Here is a 26,776-nt window from a genome sequence, read left to right as displayed (position 1 = left end):
ACAGCAAAGAAAAAATGTGTGTTAGCAATCCCCTCTGTCATTAAAGAATTCCTTCATGCATTAGAAGTATTCTTACTTTTAATTTTGTAGCTCTACATTCTGTATTATCTGCATCATCTCTTTATGATATCTTCACTTTTCTTTTACATTTATGCTCTCATAAATAGAAACAATTAACTAAGGATTATTGTAAGTCTCACAGTTTTTGTAATTATGCAGTCTGACACTTTTCACTGGATTTTTCAAAGTACCAGCTCTTTTGTAGTTGGTTTATTTATGGAGAATCACTAATAAACAAATCAACTGATATAAAATAAATTAAAAAACCAAAACACCCAGAACACAGGGTAATTCCTGAGTAGTCTGCATTGGCATCTGACCGATGTCAGTTGTATTCTCCCTGTAACAATGCAGCCAAAAACTCCTGCACAAACCAGGAAGCAGAAGTGGCAGCAACAAATTCTTCATGTTTCAGTTCTCTTCAGTGCTCACCCAGTGCTTGATAACGTTACCTCTCATATGGAGACGAAAGGCTTGTTATGTCAGTCACCAGGCTGTTTGCCCTCATAGAAATAATCTGGTTCTGATTTTCCTGACAAAAGCAGTAACACTTTCCCAAGCCTCCCCACTGCTATCTCACAGACTGCACACATAGAAAGTCATTTAAATGATTCTTATCTGGCTCAGGATGGATTCCTTTGCTTGTCTCAGCTGGAGTTAAATCTGCTTCCCTTCAGCTGCTTACCTCTTCAGATGTAGCTCTGCTAAGTAGAGCAGCAGCCTTTTTCTCCCTCTTCTACAAAGAGATGTGAGTCTATTGTACCACCCTGATGCAGTTTACTGAGGCAGTGAAATATTTTATCTTCTGCTTGGAAGAACGGCTTCTGCGTGGCGGTTTGGACTGCAAGCCTTAGGCTGTGAGTGGCTCTGATAGAAGCAATGGACCATGTTCAGAGGCCTATCCTCAGGAGTCAAAAGGAATGATGGAGGATGATGTTTGCCCTGGTTTGCAGCCCCATCCTGCATAAATTTCCAAGGATAGTATGAAGTACAAGTCTGGGACAGGTTTTCCTCTAGCATAGCAGGAGATTTAGTTGGCAAAGGCATCTATGAAGATCTTGAAGGAATCAGATGGAAACAAATGGAAGTCCAAGTCACTTCAAACTGCTGTTACATAGAAATAGCTCCAACCTGGGCATTTGAGCTGGCTTTCCTGTATTTTTTCCACCTACTTCTGCTGTTGTTAATGGTCATTGTTCTAGAAATGGAGGAATTATGTTCGTATAATGATGGATTACTTGAATGGTCAGTGTAAAGACAGAAGGTCCTTATGTGCTTTCCAGCCTTCCTTCAGCTGCTGTAAACATGACCTGATCATACAATCTTGTTTTATTCTGGATTACTTACTATCCAGAGATAAGAGCTTCTCTTTGAAAACAGTTATCCTCAGCCACAGGAAGACTGAAATGATTGGTACTGTGTAAGAACAGCAGCACAGAAACTACCTTAGACGAGCACCTAGCAAGACCTATCTTCAAAGGTCATAAACTGTCTTTCCTTCTCTTTTTATGAACTCATTGAGTCATCAAGACAACACAGAGCAGTTCTAGAGAGAAGTTACCCTAATCCGTCACACTTTTTCGAGCCAGTCCTGAAAAGAAGGCACAAACCCAAAACAATAACATCACATTTTGCCGGAGTCTTCACATCTTTTCAGCTCTTTGATAAAAAGCAGCTCAGATGACAAATACATAGGAGTGTAACAGAACCTTCTAAGTTAGGTCTGAGTCTCCATTCAGAGAGTAAAGCCTTTTATTTGGAAGAAAGAAAGAGAAAGAAAGAAAGAAAGAAAGAAAGAAAGAAAGAAAGAAAGAAAGAAAGAAAGAAAGAAAGAAAGAAAGAAAGAAAGAAAGAAAGAAAGAAAGAAAGAAAGAAAGAAAGAAAGAAAGAAAGAAAGAAAGAAAGAAAGAAAGAAAGAAAGAGAGAAAGAAAGAGAGAAAGAAAGAAAAAGAGAAATAAAGAAAAAGAAAGAGAAAGAGAAATAAAGAAAAAGAAAGAGAAAGAAAGAGAAAGAAAAAAAAAGAGAGAAACAAAGAGAAAGAGAAAGAAAGAGAAAGAAAAAGAAAGAAAGAGAAAGAGAAGAAAAAGAAAGAAAGAGAAAGGAAGAAAGAGAAAGAAAGAAGAAAGAAAGAAAAAGAGAAAGAAAGAAAGAAAGGAAGAGAAAGAGAAAGAGAAAGGAAGAAAGAGAAAGAAAGAAAGAGAAAGAGAAAGAAAGAAAAAGAAAGAGAAAGAAAGAAAGAGAAAGAGAAAGAAAGAAAGAGAAAGAGAAAGAAAGAAAGGAAGGAAGAGAAAGAAAGAAAAACAGAAAGAAAGAAAGAAAGAAAAAGAGAAAGAGAAAGAGAAAGAGAAAGAAAAAAAGAAAGAAAGAGAAAGAAAAAGAGAAAGAAAGAAAGAAAGAGAAAGAAAGAAAGAGAAAGAAAGAGAAAGAGCGAGAAAGAGAAAGAAAAAGAGAAAGAAAGAAAGAGAAAGTAAGAAAGAAAGAAAGAGAAAGAAAGAAAGGAAGGAAGAGAAAGAGAAAGAAAGAAAGAGAAAGAAAGAAAAAGAGAAAGAAAGAAAGAGAAAGAAAGAGAGAAAGAGAAAGAGAAAGAAAGAAAAGAGAAAAGGAAGAAAGAAAGAAATGTGCTAACTATAAATGTTCCATCAGATCTTCACAAGAGGATTAATTGATATATTTGCAGTCCCTTACAGCCTGGTATTCTGTGATTCTATGATGATTCTGTGATTTTCTCCAAAAGAGAGAAGGAACCAAACAATTCTTTTTGTAGATAAAAAGTGTCCCACAAAAAAAATGCTATTACTGGCTTTAAAATAAAAGCTTTGATTTGATTCTCTTGTTAATTGCAGAAGTTTGGTCAATCCAGTAGGACTTCCTGAACTGATCAAAATGCTTAGAGCAGTGTCTTGCAGAGTCTATGCAAAATATTTGCTTTCATTTTACTTCCTGAGGTCTCCATTAGCCTTACAGTCTTACTTATTCTCTCACTGATTTCATCTTAAAAAAAAGAAACTTAGTTGTCCGTGTAGAAAATTCCTACCTTTATGGTTTTCAGCACTGACAATATTAACAGTAATGACTTGTATTGATTGGACCTCCATCCCCAGAAAGGTAATGGAGCAACTTATCCTTGGAGCTGTCCTTAGGCATATCAAGGACAAGAGGGTCATTAGGAGCAGTCACCATGTTTTCACCCAGGGGAAGTCATGTCTGACCAACCAGATAGCCATTTATGAGAATGTAACCAGGTGGATGGATGAAGGTAGAGCAGTGGATATGGTTTATCTTGATTTCAGTAAAGCATTTCATGCTATCTCCCACAGCATCCTTGCAGCTAAACTGAGGCAGTGTGGTCTGGATGATCAGGTAGTGAGGTGGACTGAGAACTGGTTGAAGGAAAGAAGTCAGAGAGTTGTGGACAATGGGACAGAGTCTAATTGGAGCCCTGTATCTAGTGGAGTCCATCAGGGGTCAGTACTGGGACCCGTACTATATATTCATCAGTGACCTGGATGAGAGCACAGAGAGCACTGTCAGCAGGTCTGGTGATGACACCAAACTGGGTGGAGTGGCTGACGCACCAGAAGGTTGTGCTGCCATTCAGCAAGACTTGGACAGGCTGGAGAGGGAGAAACTCAATGAAATTCAACAAGGGCAAGTGTAGAGTCTTGTGTCTGGGAAAGAACAACCCCATGGACCAGTGTAGGTTGGGCAGTGACTTGCTGGAGAACAGCAAAAGGGGAAAGGACCTGGGGGGTCCTAGTGGATGGAAAGTTGACCATGAGCCAGCAATGTGCTCTTGTGGCCAAGAAGGCCAATGCCATTCTGGGGTGTATTAGTAGGGGTGTGGTCAGTAGGTCGAGAGAGGTTCTCCTCCCTCTCTACCCTGCCCTGGTGAGGCCACACCTGGAATATTGTGTCCAGTTCTGGGCCCCTCAGTTCAAGGAGGACAGGGATCTCCTTGAAAGAGTCCAGTGCAGAGCCACAAAAATGATTAAGGGAGTGGAACATCTCCCTTACAAGGAGAGACTGAGGGAGCTGGGGCTTTAGCTTAGAGAAGAGGAGACTAAGGGGTGACTTCATTAATATTTGTAAATATGTATAAGGCTGAGTGCCAAGAGGATGGAGCCAGGCTCTTCTTACTGATGCCCAATGACAGGACAAGGTGCATTGGATGGAAGTTGAGGCACAGGAAGTTCCATTAAAACGTGAGGAAAAAAGTTTTTCACTGTGAGGGTGATAGAATACTGCCCAGGGGGGTTGTGGAGTCTCCTCTGGACATACTTAAAACCCACCTGGATGCATTCCTGTGTGATCTGGTATAGGTGATCCTGCTCTGGCAGAGGGTTTGGACTCAATGATCTTTGGGGGTCCCTTCCTGCCCCTAAGATTCTGTGATTGTGTGACTTCCCTGACCTGAAAAGACAAGTCAGAACTACTGACATAAAATTAATACTTCCCTAGACTTCTTATACAATGGTGCTTGATGGCAGACCATTCTATATGCATTCTCAAAGCATTGCAGTGTCCTGCCTTTGTGGATCTGGATGTGCAAAGCAATTAATGAATGAGGTTCTTTTTGATCATTTTGATACACTTTGAAGCCAACATCTCTGGCAAGCTAGAGATCAAAGCAAACCATGACTCAAAAGAGGAGGATGAAAATAAAGTGGTTTAATATCCTCTCTTACTACCACTTTTCTGTGTTTTGTAAATGAGATCTGTGATTTTCCTGAAACTGCACAGGAATATCTGTAAAAATACCTGAATAAAAAAATTCTTGTAGTGGTATGGTAAGGGTGTGTGTAAATTGTTGGTCAGGTGGGGTTTTTCTGATTTATTTTGTTTTGTGTTATTGTGCTGTTTTGCCTTTTTTTTTGCCTTCTTATTTTGATGGCAGTAAATGTTACATAGACTTACAGTGAGAAACCCAGGATAAACCTTATAATGTTAATCCCATTTATATTGAATTTTCTGCTTTGTGGAATGGTCATTCTTGTTTTATTTGAAACAAAACAGGGAAGTAAGACAACATACTGCGACAGATACTTCAATACTACCCAGTCCCTCAACCTGTTCCCTATTCAGTTACTGATCTCCTTGATTTCATTAGGAGATAGCTGTAGTCCAGAGTTGTATAAGCATATACAGGCGGGCCCTTTCATATTACTTACTGCAAATATTGTCAAAACTAAGACACTCAGAATTTGTGCATTAAACATCATAAAGTAAATAGATCCTTTTACATCTGAAGCTACACTGGTTTTGTCTCATAAAACTGTCTGGTTTAAATACTTTGCAATATTGCTGTTCCAAGAAATTGTGATCCCTGGTTTTCAATGTCATGTTAGATATGTATGCGTATAGTGTGTGTCTTAAGGGGTCGTGCTGGCAGGATGTGTGGGTTTCTATGAGCTATTTACTAACCAGCTAAACTGTGAAAATGGAGGAAACTTTAGTTCTTTTATAATAAGAAAATGTTTAAAAGGAATCAGCACATTAAGTTAGCAGAAGAGGTATCAGAGATTTCCATGAGAGCTAAAAGTGTAAGAAGCTGTTAGCTACATTTTTCAGAGATGTTTATAAATAGAAGTAGAATGAAGCATAAAGGGCAAATAAAATGGATAAATTGCATCATAATCTAATCTCAAATGAAATTTTCTCTGTCTCTTAGAAGAGAGTATCTGGGGAGTTGCAGTATAAGCCAATGGTGACAGATGGTAAGAGTAATTTTAAAATAGTCTAAGGAAGTGTGTAGGCAAGAGAAAGAGAGATGGAAAAATAAGTAAATAAAGAATCTACAAAAAGGTTGTATTGTAAAATATGATGTCAAGGCAGTATGTCAAGTTCCCACCTTTATTTTTGTAACACTCTTCAGATCCATTCTGATTTAAAAGTAAAACTTTGTTTTCTGCCAGCACTGCAAGTTTAAAAAGTCATCTGGATTATTTCTGGCTTTGACACTGACAGTTATAAAGACTGCATTTGGAACTCAGCTGAATCTTCTGCTGGTGGCATGTGAGCTAGGAAAGAGTCCAGCTCACTGGTGGGGAACTGTATTAGTTCTGCAGATCCAACAAGAATAAAAACACTGAAAACATGATTACTTCTACAGCAACAGAAGCAGAGCCTGGGAGAAGCAGATAAAAAGACATTTTCACATGGTCATTTGATCAGGACTAGGGAATAAAACTTAAATGTACCAACTGTATTCCAAGTGAACCATAGCATATGTACAGTAACAAAAAGCTGTAAGTCTCTCTTATTTTCTAGTAGTTTCCCTATAGTGCTGTCTGTGCAATGTCTAGGGGCATTGGAACTTAACAGTTTATTAAACAAGATTGAATGTTATCTGTGGAGGTTGACAAAGTAAAGGAAGGTTTTGATATTAGAATGGAAGGACTGCATTGGGTGGGTGCAGGGAGATGGAGAAGAACTATTTGTGGTAGATTGATTATTCCTTCATTCTTGTAGAACTACTTGAAGGTTTGCAGGTTCAAATGAATCCTTCCTAAGGAAATAGGTATGTGGCAGAACAACAGAGATGGTGATTACAGTTCTTTGTTAAATGGACTTTCTAGCATAGATGCCACCCTCATATTGCTAGCAATTTATATGTACTATTAGAATTTTTTAAACATTAGTCTCTGAAGTTATTTACAATGCAGTGTAAATCACAACACTACTCTGAAAGTGATAAACTGCAGTACGTACAGCACTCCTGAGAGTCTAAGGAGGGTGCAGAGAACAGCTAGGACCTTTGGTAATGCTGGGCAGCAAGCAAATGTGTTTTATCCTACTCCCCTGAATACACAGAAGTCATACTTCGCTTGATCCTTAGACTAATGTCGATGGGGCCAGCCTTTCCTAGAGGCCAGAGATGCTTCTCTGAGTTAATTTGCAAGTAGAAAAGGCGAGAACAGTTGCCTGAACTATTACTTAGCTGACTAAAAGCCATCCACCGAATATAGGCAGTGACTTTTTAATCTGTCCCTTTACTCTTCCTTTACATAAACAGTAAGAACCAAGTGACCCTAAGTTTGCTCAGCTGTATCTTTGTTTCTGGACTGTTATTTTTTGAGAGTCGCTCAGTTCCAATGGACTGCTGCTTGTGATCCCACACTTGCCCCATGTGTGAAGTGTAAGAAACAGCACCTGAGAAGTGAGTGTTTCTCAGGTAGTCTTGTACAGTGATCACTTAATGTCCACAGAGATTCAGAGACAGGTGCAAACTCTGATTATGTTATTATTTATAATGTCTCTTCTCATATACTATGTAAAGTATAGGTGAAGAGAACTTTTTAAAATACAAATATCAGTTATACTTTAGCTTATTAATGCTGGTAATTTTACAGTGCAAGGTAAACAGTCTTATATTTCCTTACAGGCAGACACTGGAACGTGTGACGTTACAGAACCAGCTCCAGCAACTTTTGGAAGTGCAGCGATCAGAGGGCAAGTCACTGCCCACACCCCCAAGGTAAGGTGACTGGAATTGTGCTGCAGTCTGGATTTGCAGTTTCAGGGTACATCAGCTATCAAGAGAAGATGTGACCTGTCCAGATCATAGACATGTTCTGTAAAGTAAAAGTGTTTTGTTACTGCGTGAGCTTGGACCTGAGAATTTGACAGTGTGTAATGTTGTGTAAATATTGGAGGTTTTCACTGATATTAACAGTCTGTATTTCCCAACAGAGTGAAAATCAGATTTACAGTGGAATAGAATATATTTTGTGTTAGATGAATATCAGAGGGTTGTAGAAACCCCTAGGATAATTGTAAAATTTGACCTTGTGGTGGTGCACCATACTTCACTGCTATCAGTAATTCAGAAAGCCGGTAACAAACAAAACCTGCTTTCAGATTAATAAGATTCCTTATGTTCATTAATTGTTTTGCCTGCAGTAGCTTGTATAAAAACAAAAAATTCCTGAAATTTTATATATTGTTTATTATCCTGTCAGAAGGCCCAGAAATAGACACAAGCTGAATAACTTTAAAGTAAAAGCAGAGGACTGAATCTGGAGTCTGCTAATGTATCTCTCTGGCTTTTGCCATAGATTTCTAAAGTGATGCATGGAAGTCAAGCCAGCACACAACCTCTCTCTGATAGGAATCTGAAGATGATTTGAAATGAATTAAGTAACTCCATGCAAATAGGACTCATTTTATCATTCAGTTCCCTCTTTGGAAGACATATACAGCTCTTCTCCTTGTTTCAGGGTTGTTAGGAAGCCACATATACTTTAAAGCATAAAGCCAACATAAAAGCTTCTACACACACTGGTGGTCAGAGGTTTGGATCATCAAGTATAAACTCATAGGATCAGTGACTGCTTTTTTTCCATCCTCACAGAATCTCAAGCTCTTTTCTGGGCAAATGTTTCATGTCCCTGAATTTAATGTCTCAGTGTTTCAGACAAGTGCAGATAGTTACCAAAGTCAGGAACAAAGACATTGAGATTGGAGAAGTATTTGTAAAGGAATTTCAGCTAGAAGAGGACTGTAAAGGCCACAAACTCCTGATGAAGCAGAAAACTACACTGGAAAGAGTTGCTTTGTCCTTTTTTCAGAAAATCATGATCTTTGTCTTCCCTGTCTGCCAGCTCAACAGGGACAACTGGACCAAATCCTGTCCTCCAGCTCATTTGGTTTCTGTAATTTTTGGTGACTGGTCTTTCCAAGTGGTCTCACTTCTGAGCACTGTGACTGTATTACTTTCAGTATCAGATAAGATCACATGAGAGCAGATCTCTCATCATTCATTATTCCTGTGAAAGGTTTCAACATCTTTTTAGTTAAAGTAAGCAAGTCTGAAAATGATACTATATTTAAAATTTTATTTCATAGTTGGCTACTACCTTTCATTCCAGCTAGAACTCACTTGTGCATAGTATCACCATCCAAGGATCCAGGTGCAGATGTAAGAAAACCTATCCTTTTTACTATGAAACTCTACTGTAGGTACATACTTACTCTTCAGTGTCTGTTTCAGATTGCCAGACAAGAGAAAGTGCAAATTAAATTGAAAATGAGATGGCCAGTAAACCCTGTGAATTTCGTGCACTGTGAGAAACGATGGGCTTGTCAGAGTAGAAGTTGCAAAAAAAAAAAGAAATTACATTTATGAATTCACTGCTTCACACTAACCTAAATTTTGTCACTGTGCCCTTGCTTAGAAGAAAAGTGTTTTAAAATAAGAATGTGGAATATTATGAGCTCTGGCATATGTCCCAGGGAAAGAAATGGTCTCTATAATTTACATTCTTTGCAAATCAGACTTATCTGAGATTGTCATTTCCTCACTATTATATAACATTTACAGTTCTAAATTTAATTTATTATTCTAATAGTATTGAAATAAATTCTTGTCACCATTCTCATGCTTTTCAGTATTTCATATCTGAAAGTGTTTTGAGTGCAGGTGGCCCTGTTTTTTTATCAAGTCTTATATGACTATTATTAATACCAGATGATGTTTAGATTTATTAAATGATTGCTATGCAGAAACCTGGTACTTTAGCAGTATTTAGAATAAGCTACTTTTGTATTATGATGTGATTTGGATAGCAGACATTTAGACTTGCGGAGGCTGCCTTTTAAAATATGTAGAAGTGCACAAGTAGGAAACAGTAGTTTCTTCAAAATTTTTCTTAGAAAGTCATCTTTGGTGTTGAAATAATCATTCTAAGTTTTGATTTTAAGAAGTCTTCTTTGTAACAGAAAGTGAGAAGATGCAAATCCTACTTAGGAGTGGAAGCAGGGTTATATCCTCCTTTCTGCTAATCTTAACTGTGGCGTCATAGTAATGAACTCCATATGAGTAGTGATGAAGAGGATAAGTAACAATAAGCTGAGACAGACACATACACTGGAAAGACAGTTTCACATTTTATATCTGCATTAATTTGGCTGTGGTATTCCATCTTTTTTTCTTTAAGCTTGCCATCATCTCCAGCTTCTGGCAAACCCCAGTGGAAACCATCTGAAGCAGAAGAATTGTCTCCACCGAAAAATAAATTGAACACCCAGGATGGGATTCAGATTCTTGGCAACCTGGGAGCCTCTAGTCGTACTCGAGCCAAGATAAAAGATGAGGACTCTGATAAAATCTTGCGCCAGTTGTTGGGGAAGGAAATCTCTGAAAATGTCTGTATGCAGGAAAAGCTGACTTTGGAATTTCAGGATGCTCATGCATCTTCGAAGAACGTGAAGAAGATTTTGCCAGAGAAGAGGGAGCTGAAATTAGCCAGACTGAGGCAACTAATGCAGAGGTCGCTCAGTGAATCTGACACAGATGCAGCTAATTCTGAGGACCACAAAAACACCCCTGTGAAAAGAACTGACAAACCAAGGCCTCAGCCCATAGTAGAGAGTGTTGAGAGCACAGAGAGCTTGCATCTGATGATTAAGAAACACACCTCTGCAGCAGGACGCCGCTTCCCATTTGGTATCAGGGTCTCTAAGTCTGTGGATGGCCACAGTCCTTCCCCTACTTCAGAGAGCAGTGATCCAGATAACGAAGTCCCATATCAGTCTGGTACAGTACCTCAGAGCCAATTTTGTGGAGACAACTCTCCCTCCAGCATGGACAGTGCCACTGCTCAAAAGGTTGCCACCAGTCCTAAGAGTGCTCTTAAGTCTCCATCTTCAAAACGCAGAACCTCACAAAATTTGAAGCTCCGAGTAACTTTTGAGGAGCCTGTGGTGCAAGTGGAGTTAACAGAGTCAGAACTAAATGAGGAAAAGGAAAAAGACCGGGGCAAAGGACTTGTGCGGGCTCCACCCAGCTCTGGAGAGCCAGTGGGGGACCAGCTGAAAAGGCCTTTTGGAACCTTTCGGTCCATAATGGAAACACTAAGTGGCAACCAAAACAACAACAACAACTGTCAAACAGCAAACCTGATCAAAACCTCATCGACACTGCCTTTTACCTCATTAGGAAGGAAGACAGCAGACAGCAAAGGAAATCCAGCAGCTCTCACAAAAGGAAGAAACAAGCCAGTGAGTGTACTAAAAGAAGGGCTTTTTTTCTCTTGTCTAATTCAGTAATGAATAAGTTTGACAGCTTCTTCATCCTGCCTGTCTGTAACAAAAGGATCCACACAAATACTTAACTGTATTTGACCTGTGGAAAGCCCATCCACTTTGGAAGGCTTTTCCAAGGAGTGGCAGGTATTGCTTGTGTACAGTTAGGATGATTAGTACACATGGTTCACACGTTCAGTGTTCAAAGCTTTTCACAGAGACATGATTCGCCTGCAGATGATGTTTGATGTTGCTCTGAGTGACATCATACAATAAGAGTGTAACATTTGAATCTGGGATTTCTGAGGAGTAAATAATGGAAAGGCTACCCAGCCAAAATTAATGAGGCCAACAGGATAAAAATAAGTGATAGAACATAAAGAGGAAAAATAGCTGAACTGGTCCTTCCAGCTTCTGTGGGAGCTATAGACAACAGTGAGGTGCTGAAACTGCCAATACCCAGTCTTGTCCACCCTTTCCTTACAGCAGAGTATTCTCATCACAGAAGGTATGGTTTGTCTGTAGGAAAATGAACTGAATTTATATCATCCTTTCTCTGTGGTCAACAGAGTGCCCCTTTTGGGATCCCAACGAAAAAAATAGTGTCTCCAGTTAGGAGACTGGCTTTTCTGTCAAAAGAAAGAAAGAAGAGAATACTCTGAATAAATTTATCTTCTAAGGGAAAGGAAGAGATACTGAATGAAAAGACAGAGGTAGGAAATACTGTAAGTGAAGCGTGCTTGTGGAGCAGAGGGGAGAAGTGCAACCATCTGGAGATAAAATAAAGAGTTGAATAAAAGGGAATGGTAGATGATTTAATCCTCTGTGAAAAAAGACAGGGTAGGAGGGAAGGGATGGATGGAAAGACATGAGGTGAAAGAATAATTTCAGCTTGAAAAAAAGAACATAAAGCAGGCCAAGAGGCAGAGGAGGAATAGTGAATTATATACTGTAAAGAGTATGACCAGGTAATGGGAGAAAAGCACTGGAAAATCTTAGGCACAGAGGAGGCAAAATGAATATGGAAAGGAACAGTGGAAAGAGAGAACTGGTAAGCAGTTAGCTATCCATATTAGGGAGTACTGCTAGAACAGTAATGTTATACAGCAGAATGTCAAATGCAATGAAAATGTCAAAGGAAACCTAAGAGAGACCAAATAGCTAAATTGAAGTGGGACTGCATTTATTAGGGTTTACTCAGAATCACAGTATGAACTACTGATTTAAGCCTCTAAAGATCTTACACCGTGTAGCCAAACAGCTGATTTAACACAGAAGTATTTTCATAACACAATAGCCATTTTTTTCATCAGGATTATTCAGATTTTATAGTGACAGTGAAAAGACACTCTGTCTTCAAAGATGGTCTAATAGATTGCAAGGTCATGAGGAGTTTTCATAGTTCCCTGAGGAATTTGAAGATCTGGATGAAATAATTCTAACAGTATAGACACACTATAAAACACATTTTGTCTGTGAAAAAGCCATGTTTGCATGTTGTTTTTTCCAGTATCATCACTGGGGAAGAAATACTTTTCACACCAGCCCCAAAGACCACAGCACACATCTCAAAGATCTACTAGCTCAAAAAGAAATCTGTTACAATACTATTGTGGATATTTGACTGCATGTCTTGGTAGACTTCCATGTTGTGCATGTAAGCTCAGTGCATGTTTTAACTGATATGATGTTGTACTTCCTTAGGGTCCTTACTTCAGCTACACCAGTCTTTCCTCTAGCACGCTGAATGAAGAACTTCTATGTAATTATGCTTGGTATGTGCTTATGCATGGTGTCACATCCCTGTTGCTTTGTTTCTTTCAAACTGCATGTGTTTGCTAACTTTATTCATAAATAAAATACTCGACTGACACATGAGAAGGGAAACAGATGAACATCTAAATTCCTAGAAAAGTAGAAATGTATGATGGATTTCTGCTGATGTCACAATTGAACTGGCTGCAGGCCTTCAGTTCCAAGCAAGTATAGAAAGTATTCATACTTGTAAAGCCACTGGGGAGTATAGCACACTTTGGCTGAGAGTTCAGCCTCTGTTGAATGAAAGTCAAGTACCAGATGAGAATGGAAATTAAATTTCCTCTCTCAAGGAGAGCAAAAATGGAGAACATGAGGCAGAGTGCTGTACTTTAAGTTTGTAGTGCTCTCCTATTTTCACACATTTTTCAGATTAACTATGTTCAGCCTCCTTAATTTAGACGTATTCCATCAGGACCACTCAGGCAGATAGAGGCAAATCCCTCAAGGTTCATAAAAACACGTTGGAAAATTTGACAAAATTTGTGTATTTTATAAGCTAATGCTTTCTAAAAATTGACTGTCGTTTTTATTCAAGTTTTAACACTCACAAATTCTTGTGGGTTTTGTTTGTTTGGTTGTTTTTTTGTTAAACTGAGATTTAAAATCTTTAATTAGGCCTGGAAATTGTGGCTGTCCACACCAAAATTATGTATTTTAGTACCAGATACTTCTGGTAAAATTATAAAACAGTCGTTTTGCAGTTTGGGATCCTACATTTCTTCCAAGTTACACTTTTGTAAAGGTCTAATTAATTCTTTGAGTTCACTTGTTTTCTAATGCCAAGACCTTCCCATACTTAAAAATTCAATTTCCATAATAGAAATGGGAGTCTTGTTTTGAAGTCACTGGCACAGTGTGTGTGAAGCCAGAAACAGAACTGTGAAGTTTCCAAGAAGTATTGCCCTTTCCTGAAAACAAAGAAGAAAGTCCAGTGCAGGATACTGACTCCTGCACAGCAGCAGTTTGAAGGAGCATCAGTGGGCAGCCTCCAGTCAAAATATCCAGCTGCCTGTCCAGACTTTGATTGATCTTTTACCCTTTTGTTAGAGCCATCTCCTGGACGTAGCCAGTTGTTGCAATTTGCTATTGCCTTGTCTGAATGCTCCTGTGTGAAAAAACCTCAATAGCATGACATTTCCCCAGAACCAGTGACAGACAAGGCATGTCTGGCTGCCACTGCAGAGCTGCAGAGTCACCTGCTGGGAGGTTAAAGGCATCCTTTACAAATTTGATACACCCTGTTTCACGCTGGAGTGAATTTAAGGTGTGTGGGATAGGTTGGAATGTTTTTGTCCTCTTGAAAAGATTGGGTGGTTTCTTGCATTTTACAACTCCAAGCAAATGCCTGTAGATTTTTTCCATCTTACATGTGTGCCAATGAGTGGTTCTTTCCTACAACTTAAATCATCTGAGATCTGCAGTACATTAAAGTATGCACTAACTCACCATATCAATACCAATCCTATAGCTGCTGTAGCTACAGCTAGCAACCGCAAAAATTGCTTCATGTGTCAGGGGCAATCAGCAGAATCTACCATCAGGTTGTAAACTAGGCATGCTTCTAAAATAGTAAGTGGATCTAAGCTAAAAGATACCCTACTGCCAGACCTAGTGCTGGATATATTTTCAAATACATACTGTAGAAAAAGGATGTTTATCTGTATGTCCAATAAAATAGCCACGATTCCAACTAGTCCAGTATAAAATCACTATGGAAGTAATTTAGGCCTTGTTTACAGTTGTTCTGCTGTGAATTGTTATGATCGTGCATAAGGGGATGTTTGGTATTTCTGTGGTGATTGTAGACTGGAATAAAGCTATTCCTGCTTACAACAGTCAAACTCACAAGTAAACTCACAAGAGTTTAAGGCAAATTTTTGATACACATACTCTTGCCCCTTGATGTTGTTTTTTCATTTCCCACTAGTATCTGTCCTTTGCAGCCACAATCCAGCAGCTAGTCATCACTGCATTGTAGAAGTTTTACTATTCAGCAGTAATAATTAAAAATGAGCCTCTCAGCCTGTTTGGAAGTTGCTTGGGGCTGGATGCTTAATTAAAAATCATTCATCTGGGAGTTTAATTGAAGAGAGGGGGAACATACTGGAAATTCAGAATAAGGACATCTTAAGAGAAGTGAAGAAACAATGTTTTCAAGTACTTAGAATTTAAGTTTTCCACTTTAACTGGCAAGCTAGCATTTCAGTGATACACAATAGATTTTAAATTTTTTTTTCATTTCAGTTTACATAGTGTGGAAGTGGAAACACACTTTATAGAAATGATCCTTGACAGCGTATGTAATCAAATCTTACTGAACTGAGATTTTACTTAAATTGCAATGTTAAATGTGATATAGGCTCCATGTCAGAAAGAGAATTACTGCTTGCCATTTTTCCTATGGCCTTTGCCACTATCTTTTACTTAAGCAAACATACAAAGCAGGTCTAATTAATTAGTCTTTTAAAAGTGTTTTTCTCTGATGATTCTTAATGAGGAGTAGAGATTCCCTTACAAGCAGAGTCAGAAAAAAAAGTAGGATCTGTCTAATGTTTGTTGTCTTTGGGTCTTTTTATCTGGTTCTTTTTCCTAGAGGAATTTTTTGACATTCTGTCAATTGTTAACATTATGACAGTGTACTAATTGGCTTGCAGTTTTGATTTTAGAATAAGAGCTACAGGAAATTCAGTAAGAATCCACAGTATTAAAACGTATTTTGCATAGTATTAAAAAGTGTTTGTGCAGTGTGTATTTAGAGAAATAAGCACAGAAAGACGAATTCAGAATTCAGTACTTGCAAATGGAATAAAACAGGGTAAACAAACACAAGGCAAATCCCTGTATGTTGCTTGCATTACCATGAGTAACTTTCTTTTTTTTCTCTCCAGGCTTGATGACATCAATAGGACAAGCCAGAAATCCAACAGTCAAAAGAGTAATGATGAGCCAGAGCTGCAGGAATTCTTCCTCTAAACCACATCTCTTGATGTCTCACTTTGAAATACCTGAAATACTTCTTTTTGAAACACTAATATGAGATATAACCTTCACCAGCAAAACAACAGCTGTTAGGATGCCTTAATTTGTATCAGTTAGACCGTACACAAAACTTTTTTATGATATATGTGCATATGTAACTTGTTTGTAAGTTGTGCTGTGTAAAGGCATGGGTGAGCAAGAGTAACAATTTGAAAATTGTTATGACACAGGCAACCTCCAAAATGTTTGTTGGGCCACAGAACACGTTTTGTACTTTGTGTCTTGCATGGGTATATTGTCATATATCTTTATTTCCCTTTGTCAATGGCATATACTGTCAAAGTTTCAGCCAGGACTCTGCCTGCTCAGCTCCTCAGTGAGACCAAGGCAAAAGCATTGATTTTTTTTTTCTTTTGGGGTATGTTTTGTCTGTTATTATTTCTATTTTTTGTAAAAAGGAAATAAAGACTGTGTTAATAATACACACTGAGTGCATATACTTCTTATATTTTACTTCTTCACCTTTTAAGTATTTCATTGGTCTTTTGACCAGTGTTTATTTGATAACGAGACAATGTCCTGTACTAGGACTTTGATAGCATCAGGTGAGTCAAGAACTGCTTTAATGGTTAGTGGTTCCTTTTACAGCTTTAAAATGTGTAGAAATAAAAAGAAAGCATAAATGCAGTTTTAAATTACCATTTATTGTTACTTGCCAAACTCTGGCAATGTGCTCAGTTCTGTTCAAATTATCAAATAATCTACTAAGACCCAGTCCATATACTTTCAAAACTGTCATGATCTTTTTATTAAGTGTTCTTTGAACCTTTCCAAGAAAATGCAATCTCTCACTGAATTCACTTTGTTTTGGGTAAATTCTGAGCATGTTTTGTAAATGTGTCATGCAGCACAACATGCAAAAGCAGATTACTAAGCAATCTTTACTTGACACATTTATTTACGTGTGTATGTATATATTTGCTTTCTTTTGATCATATTGATCAATCTTCCATTTGAAGACTACTACAGTTTGATGAGAAAGATCCAAATACACAAGGATTTATTTTGCTGACTGTTCTGATAGAACACAGGGAAGTTATAGGAAGTTTGCATAAGAATTTTTTTTATCATGAAGACAATTACACAATCATCAAGTGGTTTGGGTTGGAAGGGACCCACAAAGATTGTCTTTTTCAACCCTTCCTGCAATGAGCAGGGACAGCTGCAACTAGATCAGATCTTGAATGTCTCCAGGGATGGGACCTCAACCACATCCACGGGCAACCTGTTCCAGTGTTTTACCACTCATTGTTTAAGAACTTGCTCCTAATGTCCATCCTAAACTCTGCTCCAATCTGAAGCCTTTGCCCCTCCTCCTATCTCTTTAAAGATCATGTTGCTCCAACTTTCCTGCAGTGGGCAGGGATATAAAAAATACTGAGACTATGTAAATTCCTGCAATTGCAGAACTAGTAAGTTAATACTGTGGACACTCAAGAGGATTTTTATTAAATGCAAGGATTTTTATTAAGTACAAGGAACTAGAAGGTAAAGGGGCCCACGACAGCTGGCTAACATTCAAGGACCACTTCATCCAAGCTCAGGATCAGAGCATACCAACAGGTAGGAAATTGAGAAGGGGAGCCAGGAAACCCACACGGTTAAGTGGAGAACTGGTAGACAAGAGGAGAGTCTACAGAGCATGAAAGGAGGAGCTGGCCACTTGAGAATAAGACTATTGTCAGAAGATGTAGGGAGACAGCTGGGAAAGCTAAGGCCCCCTTGGAATTAAACCTTGCAAGGGAAGTCAAGGACAACAGAAAAGGCTTCTTCAAATACATTGCAGAAAAAAAATGATGGAGGCTGTGTAGGCTCACTGCTGAATGAGGTGGGTGCACTGGCGACAGGATACTAAGAAGGTACTGACTGCCGCCTTTGGCTCTGTGTATACTGCTGGCAACTGTCCTCAGGAGCCTCAGATCCATGAGGCCCCTGAGCACATCAGGATAAAGGAGGAGTATCGCTTGGTTGATGAGGACTGGATTAGGGAACAGTTAAGTAATCTGGACATCCATAAATCCATGGGTCCTAATGGGATGCACCTGCAGGGTCTGAGGGAGCTGGTGGAACACATTGCTAGGCCACTGCATCATTGCTAAGTCATGGGGAACAGGAGAGGTGCCTGGGGCCTGGATGAAGGAAAATGTCACTCTGATCTTCAAAAAGGGCAAGAAGGAGAACCCAGGTAACTATAGACCAGTCAGCCTAGCCTCCATTCCTGGGAAGGTGATGGAACAACTCATCCTTGGCACTGTTTCAAGGTAGTGTCCTGGTAGGGCCGTGACATGGCCCAGTACAAATCCAGACAGGCCTTAAAGATGTCTAGACAGGGTCCCTTTCTCTCCCCTTCTTTCTGCAGGGAAACAGGGCAACACGGGAAAAAGAACAAAGAGGACAGGACTCCTGCCTGTCTGGTAAACAAGATGTTTATCTGGGGTGAGAGCACGTAAGCTGACCACTGCTCCCCCAGATACAAGGTCCTTGCTTCTGCCTTTTATGGCTATAGCCTGGCAGAATGCCTTTCCATTGGGCAGCTACAGGTTAGCTTCAGTGCCCCATTGGACCAATCGATCTCTGGCAATTTGTGTATATACAAGTGACTTGGCAGTCACCCTTGCATTGCCTTGCCTTGCTCAAGCCTGCTGAAGCCTTGCCTTGCTGCAAGCCTTGCTGCCTCAAGTTGCCCTGCCCTACGTCGAGTGCCTGGTCCAGAGCCTGGGATAAAGCCACGAGCCATACACATGCAAGTCAGAGAAACCATAAGCCTAGAAGCTGAATCAAAGTCATCTAGCCTGCTTCCCCTTGCCACCAGAATCGTGCCACGCCTCAGTTTACCCAGAAACCAAACAAGCGCCCGTTGCAAAGAGTGTCATTAACTGCCCTCCGTCTGCTGAAGCCAGATCAGTGTGCGACCACGCGGTGAACCTTTCCTGCCAGCAATCTGCCGTGCTGCGCCTTACAAGAGCACCCCAAAGCTAACACAGATTAAGGAAGTGGAATGTCTCCCTTATGTGGAAAAGCTGAAGGAGCTGGGTCTCTAGCTTGGAAAGGAGGAGACTGAGAGGTGGCCTCATTAATATTTATAAATAAGTGAGGGGTGAGTGTAAGGAGGATAGAGCCAGGCTCTTCTCAGAGATGCCCAATGATAGGACAAGGGGCAATGGGTGCAAGCTGGAGCATAGAAGGTTCCATGTGAATGTGAAGAAAAACCTTTTCACTGCAAGGGTGACAAACCACACAAAGAAGTGTCCAGAGAAGTTGTGGAGTCTCTTTCTCTGGAGACATTAACAATCTTCCTGAATGCATTCCTATGTGACCTACTCTAGGTGATCCTGTGTTGGCAGGGAGGCTGGACTAGATTATTTTTCAAGGTCCCTTCCAACCCCTAATGTTCTGTGATTCTGTGATTTGCTTTCTATGCAATTTCTCTTGCCTGATTTTTTGCTATATTCATCCTGACCAGTGGGTTTCCTTTCTGATCAGGGAGAAAAGAGAGATTTCCTGAATATGGTTCATCCTATCTATTATAGATATCTCATTTACAGGAGTACCAGTGCCATTCTACTTACTGGAGGGGAAGATGAAGCAGTAGAGCTCTTGGAATAGTTACTTAGTATTTGGATACCTTTAATTAAGTGATATAAATGTCTTAATTTGGGGTCACTCTTCAGGGTGATGTCACATTTGGCCTGGAACAAAATGACATAATGCCCCAGACAGAGTGCTTCTAGACTTCCCATAATCACAATGTACTACTGGATAAAATGGAGCCAGTCGAGAGATCAGAAAGAAAACAACCCAACAAATATAAATAATAAAAGCATGCACTTACCAAAATAAAATTCTGAGTTTCTTTCCACGGTTCTTATCTGTCACTTGGCAACACTTTGATTTTTGAACTAAAGTAATAACCCTAGCACTCTAGCTGACCTGAGCTATGTTGTTTAAAGAAACAACCAAACCTCCAAAAATATCAGCCAGGAACCTCTAACTGGGCCTCCTGTCGTTTGTGTGTATATGAAAAATCTGAATGCAAAGTGAGAAGAAACACATGTACTGCAATTGCCAGAGTGCTGAAAGAGAGCATAAGAAGGAGAGATCCTCTGGTAGATGGGCTTAAAACAAATTGACAATTTCCATTTTTGAGAATGTGAAGAGTGTTAACTGTGGTCATATGAATGACAGAAGCAGCAATCCTGCTGAGTAATCTTGACTGACTGAAGATTTGTGAGGTCTGCCAAAGCTATCTGTAGTATCTCTCTGAAACAAGGGATAAAACTGAACTTCTGTGAAAGAAGTTGAAACAGACCAACTGTTGTCAAATCCTAGAAGAAAGAAATTGCCTGTTCTGGAGATTGAGAATTTAAGTCACCTGCCTTTCACAGGGTAGCAATTTCTACAGTGTATACTCTCATACAGTGCCTAGTGAATCAAATTATGCAGATTTTGTACAGCAACTGAGATTACTAAATGAGATTTGGGTAGCATGGGAGAAGATATTCAAGGTCTGTGGTTAAAGATACTCACCAGGTAATTGATGTTGTGTCACAGTCCCCCCATCCCACATAACTTTGTAACTGAGTACAGCTGAGGAGGGCTGGGTGTTTCAAGTAAGAGCTACATGGTTCCTGAGTACATTGGGGCAGAAAGCAGTTTCAGGGCTAGATAATGCAAAGGAAAGGCCAATTTGATGTGTCTGGAGAGTTTTATTTCTGGAGAAGGTGAACTGATGTTGTATAAACTGCTGATTTTATTATTTCTAATTTCTGAGCTCTTCCCTGCCTAGGGCCCCAAAGCCTGCACGTGGTGCACTGATGTCATGCCTATTAAAGAAATGCTGATTCTGTGATCTTCAGCTGGCTGAAGTGTGTGTGCTGCATATTTGTATCCTTAGTAGCTATAGAATCCAGGTGCAATAGTTCCTTCTGTTTGGTTTATAATTCTCCATGCAGATCCCTCCTGGCACGAGTCTAAGTCAGACTTCTGTTAGAAAATCATAATCATTTCCCAGAGGCAGAAAAACTCATCAGGCATTTTCCAGAAAACACTTTCAGAAAATATCAGTTAGCCAAAGCTTTTAGCAGGAGCACAAACCCCTCTTGATTACAACCCTTGGCACAAAAGTGTACTCCCCTGTCCACTCAGAAATTTTGATCAGAAGAAGGTAGCGAACTAATTGGCTAGTGAAGTAATGTGCATCCAGAAAACTCAGGAACACCACAGATGCAAAGAAACTCTTTCCATGTTCTGTCACTCAGCCCCAAAGACGTCACAATAAGACACCTCTGTATTTCTCCTGTAGTGCTGTACCAAAGGTAATAAACAGAACATTGGAGAGCAGTACTGAATTCTCGATCTCATGTAGTCTCTGGTGCTCCTCTTTTGAAGAATGAAAATAATTTTCTAAGAGCCTTGTCTTCTGTGGGTACCTGATTCATTTGCATGCTTCCAGTGTTAGAGATGTTGTATCAAAAATGCAAGTATGGTACTTTTATTTCATCACCAGAATGATGGGCTATGCTTTGTCCTGCATTAGCCGAGCAGCATTTTAGTAGTATTTTATTTGTTTGCCTTTCAGTGTCCATATTAGAGGGCAAATACACTTGTTTGCCAGGTTACTAATGAATAAATTAACTATAGTCAGCAGAGTTGTTAGATGAAAGAGATGAAGGAGACAAGTTAGACAAACAGTTTAGATGGCATTACACTGCACATGTTATTCAGAAATCTCTTCACGACATCAAGATCAATAGCAGAAAATGTGATTGACAGCATAACAGTAAAAAAAATACTCCAGCATCCACTTACTTATATCAAAATGGTAACTGTCTCAGAAATATGTTCTGTGAGAACTGATGCGTTGCATGTTTCATCACCATCATTTAGAGCAATGTCAGAATACAGCTGTACAACACAGTTAAAAGTAAAAATGTCACCAAATCATGCACTTTGTATGGATTAGTGAATGGACTTCACAGTGAGACTTCTGTCTGCATGTAGACTACAATTCAGCTCCTAGTACCCTTAAAATATTTCTTAGCCTTTTAAAAAACTACTTGATGAAAATTTAACAGAAAGGTCAGAGAAAAAATGTAGTCCCTGCATTTGTAGCATCAAACTGCAAGATTTAGTTGTCTTATTGAATGGTTTCTTATTGACAAAATTTCTCAAATTTTACTGCATTTCTCATTGTAAGTTCAGAAATGTCTTTCTAACTGTACATCAACCATACCCCAGTGTAGCCTGTTACATAATTAGCTTTTGTATAACATTGTTGCTCTGTTTAAAAATGCATTTTGAGGTTGCAAGGAAGAACACAATTGCGCATGAGAAGTATTGCGCATACCCTGTAATCAAATTGTCTGTCAAACACAGAACTATGTTCAGTAAAAATGGCCCAAGTGAAAAAGCCTAAGCACTGAATAACCTGCAGTTCATCCTCTGCACAAAATCACCTTCTTGCATACAGCAGGCATTCTGCCTCTTCTTAATATGCTGCACAGCCTCTTGCAGACTAAGAAAGGGTACTACCTACACAGCATCCCTGTGATCCTCCTTGCACATATTTAATCACTCATCACCAGTTCTCTAGATACTCCAGATTTTTTACATGGACTGCTTTTGTCTAACTGCTTTTTGTGTATGGACAGCTATAAATACTAGCTCAAGCCATCCATTTCCTGAAGAAAACATGACTCTTTGTCTTTCACATCTGCACAGCCACTTCCTTTACTGCTCTTAACTGCTAGGTGTTTTGCCGATGTGCTTACTGGCAAGCAGTGTACGGAAGGAAGGAAAATAACTATTTTGGATATATTTGTGAAGCTGATAAGAAATTCTGAGGCTGCTAGAATGCAGAGCTCACTTTTATGTATCTCTTTTGTCAGTCAGCAGTCCTGCTCCAAATAAAAAAAATTAAAATCATGTGGTTCTGGAAATGATGAGGCCTGAAATGACTTTATCCTCCTTCCTGTTTAGTCATGAACATAAATCTACAGGTAGATGGTTGACAGATATTTTTACAACCTTGAAAAACTGAAGAATAGAGTTTTCTCAATTCAAAAAGCTGTGGCACACCAATGACAGCAAACCACCAGAAATGCTATGGGGTAAGCAACTGAACTTGGATGACCTTCTGAAATCCCTTTCAGGCTGTTCTCTTTTAATGGGCCTGTGATTTAGTTGTGGGAGAAGCAGCTTAAGAGAGAAAACTCTTGGGGTCTTTACAGCTTGTGGCTTTTATAGCATTGACAAGAAAACCAACAATCCTACCAGATATTTGTGATATGGCATTTATTATCTGATAGTACTGATTAAATAATATCCACATAGATGTTTGCTAGGCAATCAAATAGGTAACATAACTTTAGTTTTCACTGAAAATGTCTACCTTAATTGTGGCCTTCTGAAGTATGTGTCTGGTCCATTAAGGAACCAGATAAAATCCTTTTGCTTAGTGCAAGGCCGCTCTTCACTAGGGACCAGTTTGCTGAGCTGTAAGAAAAGGCTCTTTTACAAGATCCTGAAAAGGAATATTCTGCAGGGGCAACTAAAGGTACCCATTTTGTTGAAGAGAAGCTGCCAGTACTCAAGCAAGCTGGTAGAGAAAGAAGTGTAGGATGAGAGTGTGGCCAACCTGGTAGTGACCTCAGTCCTGTACTTAGCCCTCAGTTCCCATGTTCCTCAGACATGGATTCTGTCTTATCTCCCTGATGAAGATACACATTAAAAAGCATTCTACATATATGAACCACATAAATATCACAGTGATAATATGTTGAGTTTTCAGCATGAAAAGGGTGTATTGGCAAAGTGCTCTCAAATGCCAGACTTGTTGCTATCAGGTTCTGGGGGCACTCCCACCTCTCATTTAGCAATAGCCTCTGTTGTTTCCACTGCCCTAACAACTGTGAAGTGGCAGCAGTGCTGATGGGCTGCATGGCTGCCTGCTTTACCAGTACTGGGAACAAGGCCTGTGCAGAAAGTAAAAAGCCAACAAACTAAAATCCCCCAAAATATCAATCAAACAAACAAAACCCCAAACCAAATCAAAAAACAACAGGCTGTTGGTAAGCCGTTTCTTGTTGTTCAGGGAGAAGTGCTTGTAAGATGCCAATGGGTAAATCTGTTTCCAGGTACAGCTAGCTGTCTCTCTTGGGTACCTTGTTCTGCAGAGCACTCACTTGCTGCACTGCTCACTGCTTACTACTGATGTCAAGGGCTGATTCACTGATGTTGTTCACGAAGGTGTCACTTGGCTACACACAATAAGATACTGGTAACATCTGTATTGCTCCAGGTCCTTTATTTACCTGGGCAGTACCAGGTAAATTAGTCAACCAAGGTCTTTTGCTTCCTGGAGTTATGATGCCTGACAGTTCTCCTAGAGGAGACAATAAGCTTTTTCATTGAATATTTAGATGCCAAATCAGTGGCCGAGGCAGCTGTGTCTGTATGAATTACTTTATGGGACACTTTATAATGCGATTACCCTTTAGAACACCCCTTACAGATGATTTTACAGTTCACAGTTGTACCTTGACTTCATAAAATCTTAACAGGAGAAAGAAATACTTTTTGAAATCTATAGACTAAAATTTCTGCATGCCCTGGGAATGCATTTGCAAGAAATAATTTTAAATGCTTTGCTTAAAAAAAAAAATAAGTACAAGCAGTGCTGCATGCAAAGTGCTGACTGTTCTCACCTAGAAATCACTTGAATATCTCACGGGCTTGAAAGTGTCTGCCTGATGTGTTCCCAGGCACCTTCCCCTAAGCTGTTTTTCTGGATCTATTTTCTCTCTGTAGTATGAAGTAGTTAGAAAATGGTCAGCCATACTCACAGGCATAGCTAATTCTGTGATGGAAAATTGACATCCAGTGACATTCAGCTCCCGCACTGGAGATAATTTTTGCCAGTTTCAGTAGAATTGGGCTGTGCCTTCACAAACCTGACTGTGCTGAAGGTAAGTGCTCTAAAGAGTACTTTGAAACATTAAAAGACACTGTACAAAAAATACTTGTAAAAAAATTCCAACATAGGTATCCAAGCTGAAAGCTTTTGGTGTCTTCATATGAACAAGGTAAGCAAATGCTCTGAGTCCACACTAAAAGAAACAGGGAGAAAATCCTTTCTAGGCTGAAGTAACAACAATAATATTAAAAAAAACCCCAGGCATTGATTCTCCTTTAGTATTTATTATACTCTTACAGCTAATATAAAATGTGCATGTTGTTCATTAGGCAGTGTTAAATAGACAAAAGATCCATCAGGATCAAATGCTAGTGTATGTTCCAAATTTTTTTGAGGTTTTATTTATAAAAGTCCATTACTGAAAACATAGTGGCACATACTTTTTTTAAATTTTCTTGTTTCCTTAGGTAAAGAAATGTGACACAAGATAAACAGCAGACATCTTTAGGCAACTGTTATTCTATCCACCTTTTCCATATTTTTTTCCATCTTTTTTCAATAGAAAAAGAGGATATATTTGTACTTCAATATAAAATTTTAATACCAGATTCTGGTTGTGCTTAACAGGTCTGTTATGAACAGACTTTAAAACATGAAGCAGGCCATATGCAGCAGAGGCTAAGGGGAAGAGAGTTTGGTGTTGATTAAAACCAGAGAGGTTAAGACACTTGGAGATCTGCATTCCAGTTTCAGAGAAATACTTGTCAGTCAAGAGGCTACTTCATGGTTCTCCTGAAACTGCAGCTTTTGAAGTTGTTGGAAGTCACCATCTCTTGGACTGTTAAGTCAGATATTGGAACAGAGCAAATTTATTCTCAAATAGAGTACAGGGGTCTAGAAACAGGAGAAATCCATTTCTAACAGAGAATAGTTATATATATGTGTGTGTATGTGTATGTATGTGTGTGTGAAGAATTTAAGATGTCACAGAGGTATAAGATATAGTTTGGCAGCTACCAGTTGAACAGATTTTGTGCTCCTCATACATTTATATGTAGTTAAAGCACGTCAGTCAAATGCTGCATGTTCAGTGTAACGGCAACTTCAAAGCAGCGAAAGTATGCTGTGCAAGGCAACAGGGAACTCTTTAAGAAACATTTCACATAAAAGCCTTTTTAGGAGGCAAAATTTCCTAATGATATGTTTAGAACTCGATTCAGCATAAGTTTGGAAAGATAGAATCACAGAATTGTTTTGTTTGGCAAAGGGCCTCTAGGATTGTTGAGTTCTACCATAGACCTAACACCACAAGGGACATTAAACCACATCCCAAAGTGGCATATCCACATGTTCACAGTATTACAGATCATTAGAGGTTGGAAGGGACCTCCAGAGATCATTGGGTTCAACCCCCTTGCCAAAGCAGGATCACTCAGGGTAGTCCGCACAGGAGTGCATCCAGGTGGGTTTTGAATGTGTCCAGAGAAAAAGACTCCACAAATTCTCTGGGCAGCCTGTTCCAGTGCTCTGTCATCCTCACTGTAAAGAAGTTTTTCCTCATGCCGAGGTGAAATCTTCTATGTTCGAGTTTGTACCCATTGTTTCTTATTATTGCGCATCACTGAAAAGAGGTTGGCCCCCTCCACTTGACACCCACTCCTCAGGTATTTGTAGACATTTATGAGATTCCCTCTCAGGCTTCTCAAGGCTAAACAGCCCCAGGGCTCTCAGTCTCTCTTCACAGGGGAGGTGCTCAAGTCCCCTGATCATCCTCATGGCTCTCCACTGGATTCTCTCCAGCAGGTCTGTGTCTCTCTTGAACTGGGGAGCCCAAAACTGGACACAATATCCCAGGTGTTGTCCCATCAGGGCAGTGTAGAGGGGGAGAAGAACCTCCCTAGACCTGCTGGACACACTTTTCT

General features: G+C 39.5%; 1 protein-coding gene across 1 annotated transcript in view; it reads left to right on the top strand.

Annotated features, from left to right (window-relative positions):
* SNCAIP (synuclein alpha interacting protein) overlaps positions 1–15,903 on the top strand; it is a 59,044-nt gene extending 43,141 nt beyond the window's left edge. Inside the window, exons 8-11 of the mRNA XM_054397728.1 lie at positions 7,443–7,535; positions 9,997–11,059; positions 12,788–12,858; positions 15,790–15,903. Coding sequence (XP_054253703.1) covers positions 7,443–7,535; positions 9,997–11,059; positions 12,788–12,858; positions 15,790–15,874 — 1,312 coding nt within the window. The 3' untranslated portion in view covers positions 15,875–15,903. The remainder of the gene's footprint in view (positions 1–7,442; positions 7,536–9,996; positions 11,060–12,787; positions 12,859–15,789) is intronic.
* Positions 15,904–26,776: the final 10,873 nt, after the last annotated feature.

This window comes from Indicator indicator, chromosome Z, assembly GCF_027791375.1.
Source record: "Indicator indicator isolate 239-I01 chromosome Z, UM_Iind_1.1, whole genome shotgun sequence".
In the NCBI taxonomy this organism is placed as follows: Eukaryota; Metazoa; Chordata; class Aves; order Piciformes; family Indicatoridae; genus Indicator; species Indicator indicator.
This window is presented reverse-complemented; position numbering and strand designations above follow the sequence as displayed.